Below are 14,390 nucleotides of genomic sequence, written 5' to 3' on the forward strand. Positions count from 1 at the left end.
AATGGATATTTTTGTGCTTTGTGCACACAGGGTTGTCTTAACTAAGTTGTCTTAACTAACACAGGGTGTCTTAACTACGTCAGGCCGAACTTTAATAAAAAAATGAATGTGTGAGTTACAAGAACACAACCAACTTAATATTGTTAGTTACTCTCTTGAGCAACTAAAATATTTTTTACTATGAGCTTAGGTAATTAATTAGTGGTAATAAATAAGCAACTTTTTAAATATTAATTGAAACACAATTTTCAATGTAGAAGTTGTAGAGCCTGTTGAGAAATGTCCAAATAAATGTTTTTCTGTAGTAATAGCTGCTGTGGTTTTAAATTTTCTGGGCTGTAAAAAAGGAACACAAGATTTGAAAACGTACCATGTGAATACGTGCTTATGCGCAGCAACGTTAGTGCCCTCAAACATGCCACGAAATGATCGATACTGCACGCAGACCGATGGCGCAAACAGCCTTTGAGCAAATAAGATGCATCTAATAAAATAGTCTCGGCTTCCACTGTTGCCAAGATATCTTGTTGGTTGAAGCATTGGGATATGCAGTAAATAATGCATGGTTATTCTTAGAGCTCTGCCAGTGTTTTTTCTGTTGACATCGTAAAGAGGGAGAAGGTTTTGGCGGCAGATGATGGAAGTATCGGATGGAGATGATGGGTGTGGCCATTGCCTATCATTTTTTTCTTGCAGCCTATTCATGCCTTCCGTCTACATGCTGCATCGATACTTCATTAATAGGATGTTTGAGTGCGCTAATGTGGCTTTGCGTAAGCATGTAGTCAAGTGGTATGTTTTCAAATATTGCACGCTTTCTTTGCAGCCCGTAAAAATCAAAACCACAGCTGCTATCAGCACAGAAATAAATGATTTGGATATTTCTCAATAGGTTCTACAACTTGTACATTGAATATTTTGCATATGAATCAAGTTTTTGAAGGTTGGCTAATTAATTATTGTAAATAATAATTACTTGAGCTAATAGTAAAGGATACATTTAGTTGATCAAGTGGAGAGCAAACAATACTAAGTTGGTTGCATTCTTGTATATCACACGCAAACTTTTTAAAGTTTGGCCTGACTTAGCTGGAACACCCTGTATATTCTTTAGTCAGACAAAAAGTTATTTGAGAGTAAGCGCATATTTACACTTTCTTCTCTGGGGACTACTAATTTCTCTCACACTGGTGAAAGCATCCTAAAATAAATTTTTTTACTAAGCGCTCATCATGTCTTCTAAAATAGTTGTACTGCCTTGTTGACACAAATTAATTCAAATATACCATCAACATCGTCAGAGATGTTTTTCTATGCGAGTTGTATCATTATTTTCCTGTTCTCTGTGAATGTCTTATTCAACAGTTTTTGGCCGAAGAAGCCACATTACATTGGTACTAATTTTCCCATGATGCAGAAAGTTTACTGAAAGCTTTGTTTGAACTGAGCCATTTTAACATGATGAAAACACTGTGGTTGATTTTTTAAAATTTAGTTATCTGCACCATATTTTTTGTGCCAATACTAGAAACGGCCATTTGGCAGCCTTGCAGGTCTCCTTGCATCTTGCTGATCTTGTTAGAGGGATTGAAAGGGCAATATGGTGTTCCTTGTTCTTATTTATTTGTGCAGTTTCTTAGTTTTTTTCCAGATTCTCTGTGGCGCAATGTAATTATTTGGCAACATACCTTTGCAGTCGAAATGCACAACTGCCATTTTAGCAGTAAGGCACTTTCACTGCACTTCACTGCCTTCTGGTAACACCGTAACATTATGATAGTGAAATAAGCATAACACTATATTGAAATGGTATATTGCTGCATTGCTCACAATCATAAAAGCCCACTACTGACTGCTCTGTTATATACTTTGTGAAAAAAGAAAAGGAAGAACAAAAAATAAAATAAAATAAAAATGAATTAATGGCATATTTGACAGGCTGTATTGTACACATGTTTGTACTATTTTTTTAACGTGATGTATTTAATTATTTTCTGCCAAAAGCTGCCTCCCAACCCTTCTCCTTTGGAGCACCATCAGCCACTACTACGGCACCAGTGGGTAGGTTACATTTATACTGTTGTATATTTATTGTGAACTGCGGGTGCTGTATAGCTTTTTTGTGAATTTTGGGTGCATAAAGCATTTGTCAGGTGCACAAAGCATCTTTTGCTCCTCTTTCTTGTGTGTGTATGTAAGAAAGAAAGATAGTACAACTGCTATGCTATATGCTTGTTTTCTGCCTTCTGTGCTCATTTGTCTGTCCGAGTGTGTATGTATGCCCATTTCTTTATCTTTGTGTTGTTAAGAAACATTAAATCACTTCAATTAGACGATTATTTTTGTGTGTACTGCTGGAAGGTTTCACTTTGCCTTTTTGGCATATTTTAATGCATACTGTATTAGACATGCTTCTGTCCTGTGACCCTCCACAGTTTGAAGTGTGCTTTGCCAAAAGGCTTGAAACAGATTCTTTGACAGTATGCAATTTGTTGCTTTTATTCGCAGGCGTTGCCCACCCTTTCAGCATGGCAAGTGCTACAGTGAGGCCACAGACAGGTAAAGGATTGCTTAATGAAGCGCATCAGCTTTGTAGTAGTTCTCCTTACGCTTGTTTCCTTTAGAATATATTGTATTGTTTGACTTTGAAGCAGCACCTAAAGAAAAGAAAGCTATGAAGTCAGTCTCAAGGCAAAAACGTGATCTTTTACAACACTTGCTTGTTGCATTGACTTACTTCATTTGACATGTACTGAGATATGTTGAAGAATGATAAAAAGTGGAAGATTTTATGTCAAAGCACATACCAATCCTTTAGCCTTTGCATAGTTTCTGGTTTAAAGGGGCCCTGAACCAACCCGCAGCTTGGTGAAAAAACACAGTCTACGGATAGTGCACGCTGCTGTGAACATCTCATTCAAATTTTGCAGTCATGAGCGGTGTGTGGAGCTCGCAAGGGGAGCGCAAAGTCACCTTTCTCTCAAACGCCTCCTTTTCAACAGAAACTTGCTCCTCACTCTTTCCTGGACGGTTTGTTTCGTAATATAGCAGATTCCCATATGCGGCTGCTCTTGGCCAATAGCTCACATCAATCAAGAAGGGTGTTTGATCAGTGCACTTCTTCCATGCTGTTACTGTGTATATTTATTGACGCAGTTTAATAAACAGGGTGAAGTTAGCAAAAATCCGCTCTTGAATTTCGGCAGTAATTACATGCTTTCAGAAGAAGCCGACTATTGCCTGCTCACACTTGGCTGCGGCTGCCGGCATAGGAATTAAGCTGTGGCCACCTGCCTTATCGGTGTCGTAGCTGTCAGGTCTCGCTAATTTTGACTAGTTTTGAATGCTCATCTAGCCTTGAACCATGAGAAACTTAAGGCCAGACTACACGCACGCTTGCTCCTGGCCGCTCCTGGTTAGACGCCTTGGCAGACTTTACTTTGTAATGAGCTATTTATAGCGCTTCAAAGTGCACAAGTTGAATGTGGTTATTATCTGTCGACCAAGCTGGTGCAGGACAAAGCCGGTCCACACCACCTAGCACAGCCATATAGGAGCATATGAGTGTGAGCGCGCACTGTAGCCCTGTTGTGCACAAAGCTGATGTTCCATTTGCATGTAGCTGCGGTCTGCTACGTAGCGTAGATACTGTGGCTGCCGTGGGGTGCTGCGATGAGTCCACTGGCTGAGTGCACTGCGACTCGCTGAGGACAGCTATGTTCGGCACATCGTAGGCGGCAAAATCAAAAATAGTGGTGTCTACATGAACGTCGAAAATCAAATTTGAACTGTGCGCCATGGTGACGTTCAGTAGGCGGAGCGTTGTGGACACACACCGCTCCACAGTTACAGGCTTCACAGTTAAAGAAGGAACAAAAGCACCGCTAATGGTATGTTTGATTGCCAATAACTCCGCTTTTGCTGAACGCATTGAAGAACTTTATGCGGCAAAGTATTTCTGAAATAGTCTAATTAACTTCAATTGCATTTCTTGACTTCGATAGAAAGTGGTTCAGGGTCCCTTTAAGGGTAGTGAATGACCGAAGCACTAGTTCATACAAGAAAATACTCCTGTGAAGTTTGCTTGACACTTTCCACACTGTCGCGAGCGTGCGCACACTCTCAGGCATCCACACTCACTCACTCACTCACTCACTCACTCACTCACTCACTCACTCACTCACTCACTCACTCACTCACTCACTCACTCACTCACTCACTCACTCACTCTCTCTCTCTCTCTCTCTCACTCTCTCTCTCTCACTCACTCACTCATCATCATCATCATCATCAGCCTGGTTACGCCCACTGCAGGGCAAAGGCCTCTCCCATATTTCTCCAACAACCCTGGTCATGTACTAATTGTGGCCATGCCGTCCCTGCAAATTTCTTAATCTCATCCGCCCACCTAACTTTCTGCCGTCCCCTGCTACGCTTCCCTTCCCTTGAAATCCAGTCCGTAACCCTTAATGACCATCGGTTATCTTCCCTCCTCATTACATGTCCTGCCCATGCCCATTTCTTTTTCTTGATTTCAACTAAGATGTCATTAACTCGCGTTTGTTCCCTCACCCAATCTGCTCTTTTCTTATCCCTTAACGTTACACCTATCATTCTTCTTTCCATAGCTCGTTGCGTCGTCCTCAATTTGAGTAGAACCCTTTTCGTAAGCCTCCAGGTTTCTGCCCCGTAGGTGAGCACTGGTAAGACACAGCTATTATACACTTTTCTTTTGAGGCATAATGGCAACCTGCTGTTCATGATCTGAGAATGCCTGCCAAACGCACCCCAGCCCATTCTTATTCTTCTGATTATTTCTGTCTCATGATCCGGATCCGCAGTCACTACCTGCCCTAAGTAGATGTATTCCCTTCTCACTCACTCACTCACTCACTCACTCACTCACTCTCAAACCTTGTTGACATGATTCTGTTTCACACGATTTTCTGGTTCCAATTTTGGCGATCCAGAATGCAAAAAATGACACCCTTCTTTATTGGTTAATACATTTCTGCAAAATGCAATCTTTCGGAACCAACATTCAGTATACTGCCCAACTGTAATTGTACAACACGTTTTCTGACTGCTAGATCCCATGTAAACAAGAAACAAAGCAAGGCACGTGCAATTGAGAGCAGTAGGTACCTGCAAAGGCAGCTTCCCCGCATTACTCGCCAGTTCGTGTCATGTGAAAATGCTGCCATGCACTCAGTTTCCTATTTTGGTACCAGTCAATCTCTTCGTAGGTCATTGCACGTTGCCATTCACAGCTATCATCGCCAACCTATTGCAATATGCAACTTCACCTATCTGTTACAAAGAGCATGTGGCGCAGTGCCATTGAAAGCATACTGCATGTTTTTAATATGCGGTAACCCAAACTTGCCACCATTGCCAGCTGCAGGCAGCACGAAGTAAGCATTATCTTTTGCTCTAGTGGCATTGCACAGTGAAACCTCGTTAAACCGTAGTTGGCTGGAGCTCGGAAAAAGTATGTACAAAACGGTAGTACTGCTTAACCGAAATAGCATGAGATCGCCCACTTACCTGTCAAAAACAGAACTCAGAGAGAGTGCGATGAAAGGGAAAAAAATATGCAGTATTTATTCATTTCGTGCGACAAAAGTGTTCTTTTCATTTGATGCTGCGGCGGCCTAACAGCGATGACCATGGCCTCAAAGTTACTGAAGCTGCGAGCCAGCTTTTCAGCCAGCCTCCTCTTCTCGGCAAACACTCGCATGGCAGATTCCTTCTTGGCGTTGCGTATTCTCCGTGCATGGGCGCGGTAGCGCTGCAGATGTCGTGGGGCACCTTTTTCATTGTGGAGTGCTGTTCTCGTCGTAACGATTGCATTCATGAGGCTGACGTATCTGCCATTGTCGGGCCTCAATTGCCTGTGCTGTCACTAGGTGACACTTCGGCAACCGAGGCAACGATGGCGAAAAGTTGAACCTCGTAGCTGTCATTTCCTTGCGGTCACAGCAGCACTGCCTAGAACTGCTTCGCAGTCCAAATGCCACACAGGATAGTCAACAGCAGATCCCTGTTGCATGCCAGCGCCGACTTCTTCATGTCACGTTCGATAGCACGAACAATCTCTAATTTTTCTTCTGTGCTGAGCACCCGACGTCTTTCTTCTTCCGAGCTTCAGCATGACGCGAGTCCTTGTTTGCACGACGCCACAACGCTGTCTGGCAAGGCGCCGAAATGATGTTGATATTGATGTGACTTCACGCGCAAATGCACAGGGCGCTAAGAGGCCGTTGTTCTTACAAGGTTTCAATCTCTGAGGCTTGTTCTGCCAAGTGACCCGATGAAGACCACGCACCACCGTGTTTGCGCCACGGAAAGTGGAAACACTATGTGTTTACCGATACGTACGCAATAAGCTGGTACGATTTATACGGTTACAAAACACATTATGTTCAATGGCCGCTGAGTCGGATATTTGACTTTACTACTTTTAAAACGAAACTACTGTTTAAGCGGGTACGGTTTAACGAGGTTTTACTGTATTCCAGTGCTGCCCACCAGTTCGATTTCGTTTCAGTTTCCCATCTCCCTCTTAAAACAACAATGTGCTCGAACACCATGAACTCGATGCGTGCTGGCTTCTCGCGCTGCAACAATTCTTGCTGAGTGGGAACATCGAAAGCTCCCACAAAATGCTCTGCCTGAAGAAACTGCTGACCCAGGCCAAATTCGAGGAGTATGAACATAAGCTCGCCAAAGCTGCACGAACGACAACGCCAGTCTTAGGTGGGCCCCACCAGATCAGTGCATGTCTGTGTTACGTGCTACAATGATTCACACACTTCAGGTTATGTAGATGTCTACTACATTTCAGTCTGCTGAATTTTTTTAGGGACTTTGAATTGTGTGTTTTCACAGTCGGGTAAGTTTTTTCTTGTATTTCTTTTACATAACGTATGCGCACGGTTCTACTGTATATGGACACACACACGCAATGCAGACAGTGTGTTTGGCATAGTTATCAGCCATCACAACTTCTTTGGTCGTAATTCATTATGCTGTGTCTTTTGGCCAGCAAGGAAATATACAGAGTTAATTGCTGGTTTGCACTATGCCGTACTGCAGGAAGCATGGCATTTGGCACCGCACAATCAACCACTCCTGCAACCACGTCTGCTCCAACGGGATTTGCTGGGTTCACAAACACCCCTGCAACAGCAGCCGCTGCGCCAGCCTTTGGTAGTGGTTTTGGGGCCACAAGTCCAGCATCCACTCCATTTGGAAGCTTTGCGTCAACAACCACTGCCATGCCGTCCCCAGCAACTTCCACCACACCAGGAGGCTTTGCGTTTGGAATGACTACGGCCACTCCTGCGTCGACTGCTTTTGGTAGCATTGGGACACCTACAGCCACACCCACCTCTGCTCCAGCTGGTTTTGGTGGCTCCGGTACAATTACATCTGCAAATTCTGTGGCACCAGCAGGGTTCGGTGCTGCTTTTGGGTCTACCACCACAGCTCCTGCACCCACACCTACCTTCGGTGGCTTTGGTTCCACACCAGCCTCAACAGGCACTGGTGCCCCACCAGCCTTTGGTGGCTTTGGCACTGGAGCGACCACTACTACAGGAACCTCTGCAAGCATGCTTGGTGGCTTTGGGACCGTGCCAAGTCAGACATCAGCTCCTGCATCTTTGCCTGGCTTTGGAGGGGCCCCTGCCACAAGTGCTGCTTCTGGAGCAGCTGTACCTGCTGCTACCACTGCTTCCACCCCTTCATTGTTTGGTTCATTTGGTGCACAAACTCAAATGGCAGCAGTGCCATCTGTGACAAGTGCAGCCCCTGCAGCAAGTGCTGCTGCTCCGACATTCAGTTTCGGAGCACCTACGCCTGCATCGTCTGCTGCCACTCCCGGTTTTGGCGTGGCACAATCAGCCACCACCACTGCCACGCCTTTTGCTGGTTTTGGAGCAGCTGCAGCACAACCTGCAACAACAGCTACTGGTATGGGGGTCACTGGTAAGGGTGCTTTTATCTACAAGTTTTTGGAATGGATCAGTCAGAACCACTGTAGTGTTTTCTTGTGGCAGCATGGCTTAAATCTTTCCGTACCGCAGGAAATGAAGAAAATTGTACCAAAATAAGCAGAGGTATGATGCACCATGTAATTGTTCGAGAAACCGATAGTAAAGAGCAAACTACACACATTGCCACTAACATTAGAGTTACGTTACTGGTTTCCTGTAGAGAACCAGAGCTGCAGATCGATATATGCATACATGCACTCATACAATGTATGAGTGCATGCAATTCCTTACATCATTCACCTGGATCATTTCCACCTTTCATACTTTAAACACAAGGAATGTTGGATGTGACAGCACTGATTCTTGAATACGTGTATTCATGTCTTTCAGCTGTCACGAGCTGTGATCACATATGCATGTCTAATAAGAATTCTAGCTTATCTATGAAAGCTTATCATTATATTTGGCGTATTGCGTAGAAATTGGAAAGGCTCACAGTTGTCACCATGCGCCGGTGTATGTGTTTCTCACATGCTGCATTTTCAGCAGTCATTAGATAAGACATACAAGTGTAAAATCCAGGCTTGTGATCACAATGATAGTGATCGATGTGTACTTGCAAACATAATAAAGAATAAAAATAAACAGAAAGAAGCACTGCTGGCAGTGCCACACAGGCGACGCATACAGGGAGCGAGTGTCTCGCATAATTTTGGAGTCCAAGATGAAGGGCCTTGGCGCAACTCTAGCTCCCTAAAGGGAGCCATGTACATTAACTTCAACAAACATTGACAAATGCTGCCATCAAGTGCAAAAAACTGCAACGAGAAGCAAGCTACTGGATAGACTCATCGTTGTTTGACACTAAGTATCTTTTCCTTGTGATGAATACACTTGTCATCGGCTATGTTGGCACAAATTTCAGTGATCATATTTGTCAGTGGTAGAGAAAGGTCTTTCTTTTTTAAAGCAGGAGAATACAGCACAGTTATTTGATAGATGCATTTCCTGGCCCTTGTATCAAAAGTATGCCAAGAAACCTAGCTTTTGCTTTCATTGGTTATATGCTAGCCAGGAGTGTAGAACTTTGGAAACTTGGATGTTGTATTCTCAAAGTCTTGGTTACTTAAGTCTGCAGAGTACTGTCAGCATTAGATTTATAGCGAGATAATTAATGCTTAATGGAATGAATGGAATGGAATGCAGTTGAACCATGTTTGGTAATCATCTCATGTAAGATGTTTCAGCGTGCAAGTTGTCAACCAAAATTTACTTTAATTAAGCTTGCAAGTAAATTTTGTTATTTCACTGACCTGTGTTTACTGACAAAGAAGTGAGGCGTTACTGTGGTGTGAGAAAAATGGATAACATGATCACTGTCTCAAATGTCATGGGGCCAATGGCTCCCTCCACTTTGTGGCTACACATTTTGTTTTGCGGAACACAGCTGAACCTGAGCATAATGAAGTTAACAATTTAATAGTACTACATCAGTTCAGTAAAGCTTTTACACATCATGAGTGCATACTGGCAAGTTGCACAAGAGCTTCCACTGAAACAGCAAGCAAACTGCTTTGTCCTGAATTTACTAGTTCAGGATATTGATGCCATCCATGCAAGGTGCGTTCTGCCACTGCATGCTAGAGGATATGTTCAGGAACGCTCCTCTGCTCACACAAGATGAATCTTGTGGGTCCTGACTACTTCCATGATCAGCATTTTTAGCGATTGGGGGTCTGAGGTCAACCTAGTAAATTAACCCTTTGCAGTCATGTGTCGGGCCCCTCCCGACATGCAAAATTATTATTAGATGTGCAGCTGTGTGTGTGCTGCAGCCTCCAAGTTCAAATTTCGCATGCTCCGATAGCCAAAATTTGCTGTGCCACAGTTCCACATTTTTCCAGATCCAGAAGTTCATATGGATTGTGCAGAGAGCTTCCTTCAATTTCACCGTTACAATGAGCCTGCTTAAATTAATAGGTGACTGATTATCTTGTGTCACCCGTGTCATCCCATAGTATAAAAGTGAACTATTGCATTTTTGTTAATTGGTGACTGATTACCTTGTATCACCCGTGTCACCCCATGGTCACCACCGCTGTTGGCATGTCTCCAAACGAACAGTCTTTTTATTTCAGAATGGCTATTTTTGCTATTACCTATAGTCTTTGTAGAAACACCCGGTATACGAGTGTGGGAAGGCATTGTTACAGCAGAGTCCTCTCATAAGACGGTACATGTTCAGATCTGCATTTAGGTTTAAGGTAAAAATACACTGCAGCCTCCCTTCAATGTCACCTCACTGGTGGTCAACATCCTGAGAATAAGTGTGCCCTCCAGCCTGTTCATCAGTTTCCACCAAGATCTGTGTAGCAGTAATGTTGCACTGTCTCTGCCACAAATTTAGAAAAGGCTTTGAACTCATTCTCGAAAGCTCAGGAGCTGCACTGTGTGAAATGAATAAATATGGGGCAGCACCACTTGAGCTACTGCAGGCAAATAAAATGGAATCCATGTCAGCCATGCCAAGTTCAAGCAGTGTTGGCAAAATGCTTAGTACAGTGAAACCTTGTTAAACCGTAGTTGGCGGGAGCTCGGAAAAAGTATGTACTAAACGGTAGTACTGCTTATTCAAAATAGCATGAGGTCGACCAATTATATGTCAAAAACGGAACTCGGAGAGAGTGTGATGAAAGGGGAAAGAAACATGCACTATTTATTCACTTCGCGCAACAAAACTGTTATTTTTGTTTGATGCCATGGCGGCCTAGCAGCGATGACAGTGGACTCAAGCTTACTGAAGCTGCGAGCCAGCTTTTCGGCCAGCCTCTCTCACATGGCAGCTTCTTGTTGGCATTGCATATTCTCCGTGCACGGGCGCGGTAGCGCTGCGGAAGTCGCGGGTGCCTTTTTTATTGTGGGTTGCTATTCTCGTCACGACAGTTGCATACATGAGGCTTACGTAGCACGCAGCTTCTGCCACTGTCGGGCCTCAATCGCCCATGCTGTCGCTTCCCGTGTTGTGCTCATCACTGTCGTTAGGCAACACTTCGGCAACAACAGAGGCAATGGTGGGGAAAAGTAAAACCTTGTAGCCAATATTTCTTGGTGGTCGCACCAGCATTGCGGAGCAACTTTTTTGCATCCCAAATGCCACACACCGTAATCAACAGTAGATCCCTGTCGCGTGCCAGCACCAACTTCGTGTCACATTCGATAGCACGAATGATGTCTAATTTTTCTTCTATGCTGAGCACCCAGTACCTATTTATCCGAGCATCGGCATGTCATGAGTCCTTGCTTGCACAACACCACAATGCTCCCTGGCACGGCGCCGAAATGATGTTGATGTGGCTTCACGCGCTAACGCACAGGGCGCTTGGAGGCAGTTGTTCTGATCTCTGAGGCTTGTTGTTCTGCTGGCCGCCCGATGGGAACGACACATCGTCGTGATTGCATGACGAAAAGTGGAAACACTATGTTCTGAACGATATGTACATAATAAGCTGGTACGGTTTATGTGGATTCAAAACACATTAGGTTCAATGGCCACTGAGTTGGGGATTTGACTTTACTACTTTTAAAATGAAACTACTGTTTAAGCAGGTACAGCTTAACGCAGTTTTATTGTAGTACTATGAGAAGACTGCTTTTATATGAAACTTGTATGACAACTAGCTGCAACATTTTTACTTAAAATGTTAGTTAGCTTTGTGCGTATAGCACCATTAATTCTGCCAAGGTTTTGCCTTTGCTAAACAGCAACTGTAGTGTGCTAGCCACAGGGTTGCCTTCGTGCTGGTGCATGTGCCATGTACATATTTACAGTGTCCATTTTGCTATAGAATACATGAATTGGTAGTGCTGTGGTTGCTCATTCTTATCTCTAACATATGGTTACAGTTGGTTTTGTTATAAATGAATTGTACTGTATTAAATATGAAAGGGACAAGGCACTGGAAGGTGTTTCTGCATTCCCTCATTGGCCATCTCCTGTGCTGCATGCTTTTGATTTTGTGATTAGCAGATGTCAACAACCAAGGTTTGTGAACATTATGCAAGTCAGCCTGAAGAGCAACATGAAGAGCATGATTGCAAAGTTCTTGGTTTGCACACAACCATTTCTGTGAACAGAAACGCTATGCAAAAACATAATTTTTTCATTGCCTATAGCACACAGTTCGAAATATGGAATTCAGAGATGGCTTTGTTTTGCCTGAAATTTAGGAGCCAGGTATGCTCTAGTCAATCCCTGCTTCTTAGCCTAGACTGTGAGGGCATTCTTCTTTTCTTTTTCCTTTTTTTCCCATAGTTTTGGTGTTACAAAAGCTTCTGTGGGCAGCCTTACATGCAGGGCAGGCCAAAAAGAACCTTATTCATTTGTCATAAGTGCTTGAACACTATTGTGTAGCCACGCCTCTTAGGCTTTGTTTCGAGGGCCAACTACTTTTCTCTCCCTGTTTACAGCATCTTCTGCCGCAGCCCCACCACTTGTTTCACCTTTCATGGCTACTGCAAGCACAGCAGCAGCATCCCCTGCAGCCCCCATGCCTTCAGTGGCGTCAGCATTTGGTGGCAGTGGCACAACTACCACGCCTGCCACCGCCTCCACACCATCACTGGCTTCAGTGTTTGGTGGGGGTGCGGCAGCAGTGCCAGCTGCAACCTCTGCGCCTTCGTCAGCAGCGTCAGTGTTTGGCACTGGCACTCCAGCCACCACGCAGGCAACTTCCACAGCTGCTCCTACACTGCCCACTCCTGCTGGATTTGGTGCAACAACGGCGGCGTCTTCTGCCCCTACAGTCACACCTGCCACAGCCAGTACAGCTGCTCCAGCAGCTACTACAGCGACACCATTTGGAGCAGCTTTTGCTGCAGGAACACCAGGGATGGCACCTTTTGGCCAGACAAGCACCACATCTACTGGGCTGTCATTAGGTTTGTGGTTTGCCTGTTCTTCACTGGGCAGGATTATTTTACATAGAGATTAATGACTGGTTTTGAACTATAATTTCCCATGGTACGCGTGCCTCAGTTATAACTACTGCACAGCATGGACTTTCACCATTGCATCACTCGGTTATCAGTAATCGAAAGCCAAGCTTAAACATAAAGGTGATCTTGAAGCTAAGATTCTGGCACATGTCAGACTTGTAGAGGCTGGGCTGTGAAATCAAACTGCGTTGGTGCAGCGTTACCATTCACTGTTACTATTACAGTACTGGCCACCTGCCAGTGGTGTACACGCTACTTAGTATGCGTGACCTATACCAGGTGCATGTGCAGGGCAGATTAATTCACACACACAAAGCTGGCAAACAGCTGGGACAGCGACAGCAAGTGTAATAAAGCACTGCTACGCTGGTATTCCTTACTTTCACAATACTGCAGAGACTATGGAGCAATATCTCTCTTGTAAACTAACAAGAATAGACCTGGAGCACTTCATGTGAAGTTGCAAATAGATTGAGAAAGAGGAATTGAATGGCTTGTCATTGCTGCCTTTACTTCAGCAACCCAATCCACTATTATATCTGGTAGATTGAGCCGAGAGATGCTGCTTGTGTAAGAGACACTCCAGTTCAACTCCTCTGGGCTAAGACAGTGGATCTAGTTATGATCTTATCTCTCATTAACTTGTTGCAATATGTATTGAAGCTCTAATTATTATTTTCCAAGAGAAGCTTTCATGTGTGCTGCTGGACTAAGCCATTTGTAACCACAAACTTTTTTGTGGCTGAGACAAAATTAAGGACAATAAAGGATGACGAATGAAAAGATACAGAAATGAACAGCTTCAGTAAAAGTTTGCATTCTGTCCTGTCAGTTTATTCTCGTCTGTTGTCTGTTGTTGCATTTAGTTTTGTCTCGGCCATTGAAAATGCAACAACTGGCTCAGTTGTCTTCATTAACTATGTTTGTGGGGTGCACATTTCGGGGTTTGATATTGTTATGTGGAGGCAGACACAAAGGAAAACGTATTTACAATATATTTACAAGATGATCAAGCGCTGGACCATATGGTTGAGAGCGCACGCCAGATCAAAGGTGTCTTCTTCATTGACGCTCCTCTAGAGAAACCGTACCGTGACAATGTCGTAAAACTAGCAGCCTCATAACTCCTGCGAAGTGGATATGCCTTGATGATTGACTTGCTTAAATTCTGCAGTTGCAACATGTAGCTGGAACTAATTCAGTATAAAAACACTCAGTGAAGCTTTAATAATGAAATTATTAGTCAGTGGTTATGTAGCACAATTTCAGATATCCACAAATGTGAATAATGAATTACGAAGAAAATAACCTCTGTCTTGGCTGTGCTATTGGTAAGCACTACTCAGTCCTCACTGAAGCACCCTGTAAAGTTTGGTAAAGTTTGCAAGTGGAGAA

General features: G+C 43.9%; 1 protein-coding gene across 2 annotated transcripts in view; it reads left to right on the forward strand.

The window, feature by feature from the left end:
• LOC135914079 (nucleoporin p58/p45-like) overlaps positions 1-14,390 on the forward strand; it is a 45,598-nt gene that overhangs the window by 7,387 nt on the left and 23,821 nt on the right. For both annotated transcript variants that reach the window (XR_010568202.1, XM_065446816.1), the window contains exons 6-9: positions 2,005-2,061; positions 2,509-2,559; positions 7,099-7,992; positions 12,468-12,938. Coding sequence is in view for 1 of the 2 variants with exons in the window: in XM_065446816.1 (XP_065302888.1) it covers positions 2,005-2,061; positions 2,509-2,559; positions 7,099-7,992; positions 12,468-12,938 (1,473 nt within the window). In the remaining variant the exon portion in view is untranslated. The remainder of the gene's footprint in view (positions 1-2,004; positions 2,062-2,508; positions 2,560-7,098; positions 7,993-12,467; positions 12,939-14,390) is intronic.

Source organism: Dermacentor albipictus, chromosome 3, assembly GCF_038994185.2.
Source record: "Dermacentor albipictus isolate Rhodes 1998 colony chromosome 3, USDA_Dalb.pri_finalv2, whole genome shotgun sequence".
NCBI lineage: Eukaryota > Metazoa > Arthropoda > Arachnida > Ixodida > Ixodidae > Dermacentor > Dermacentor albipictus.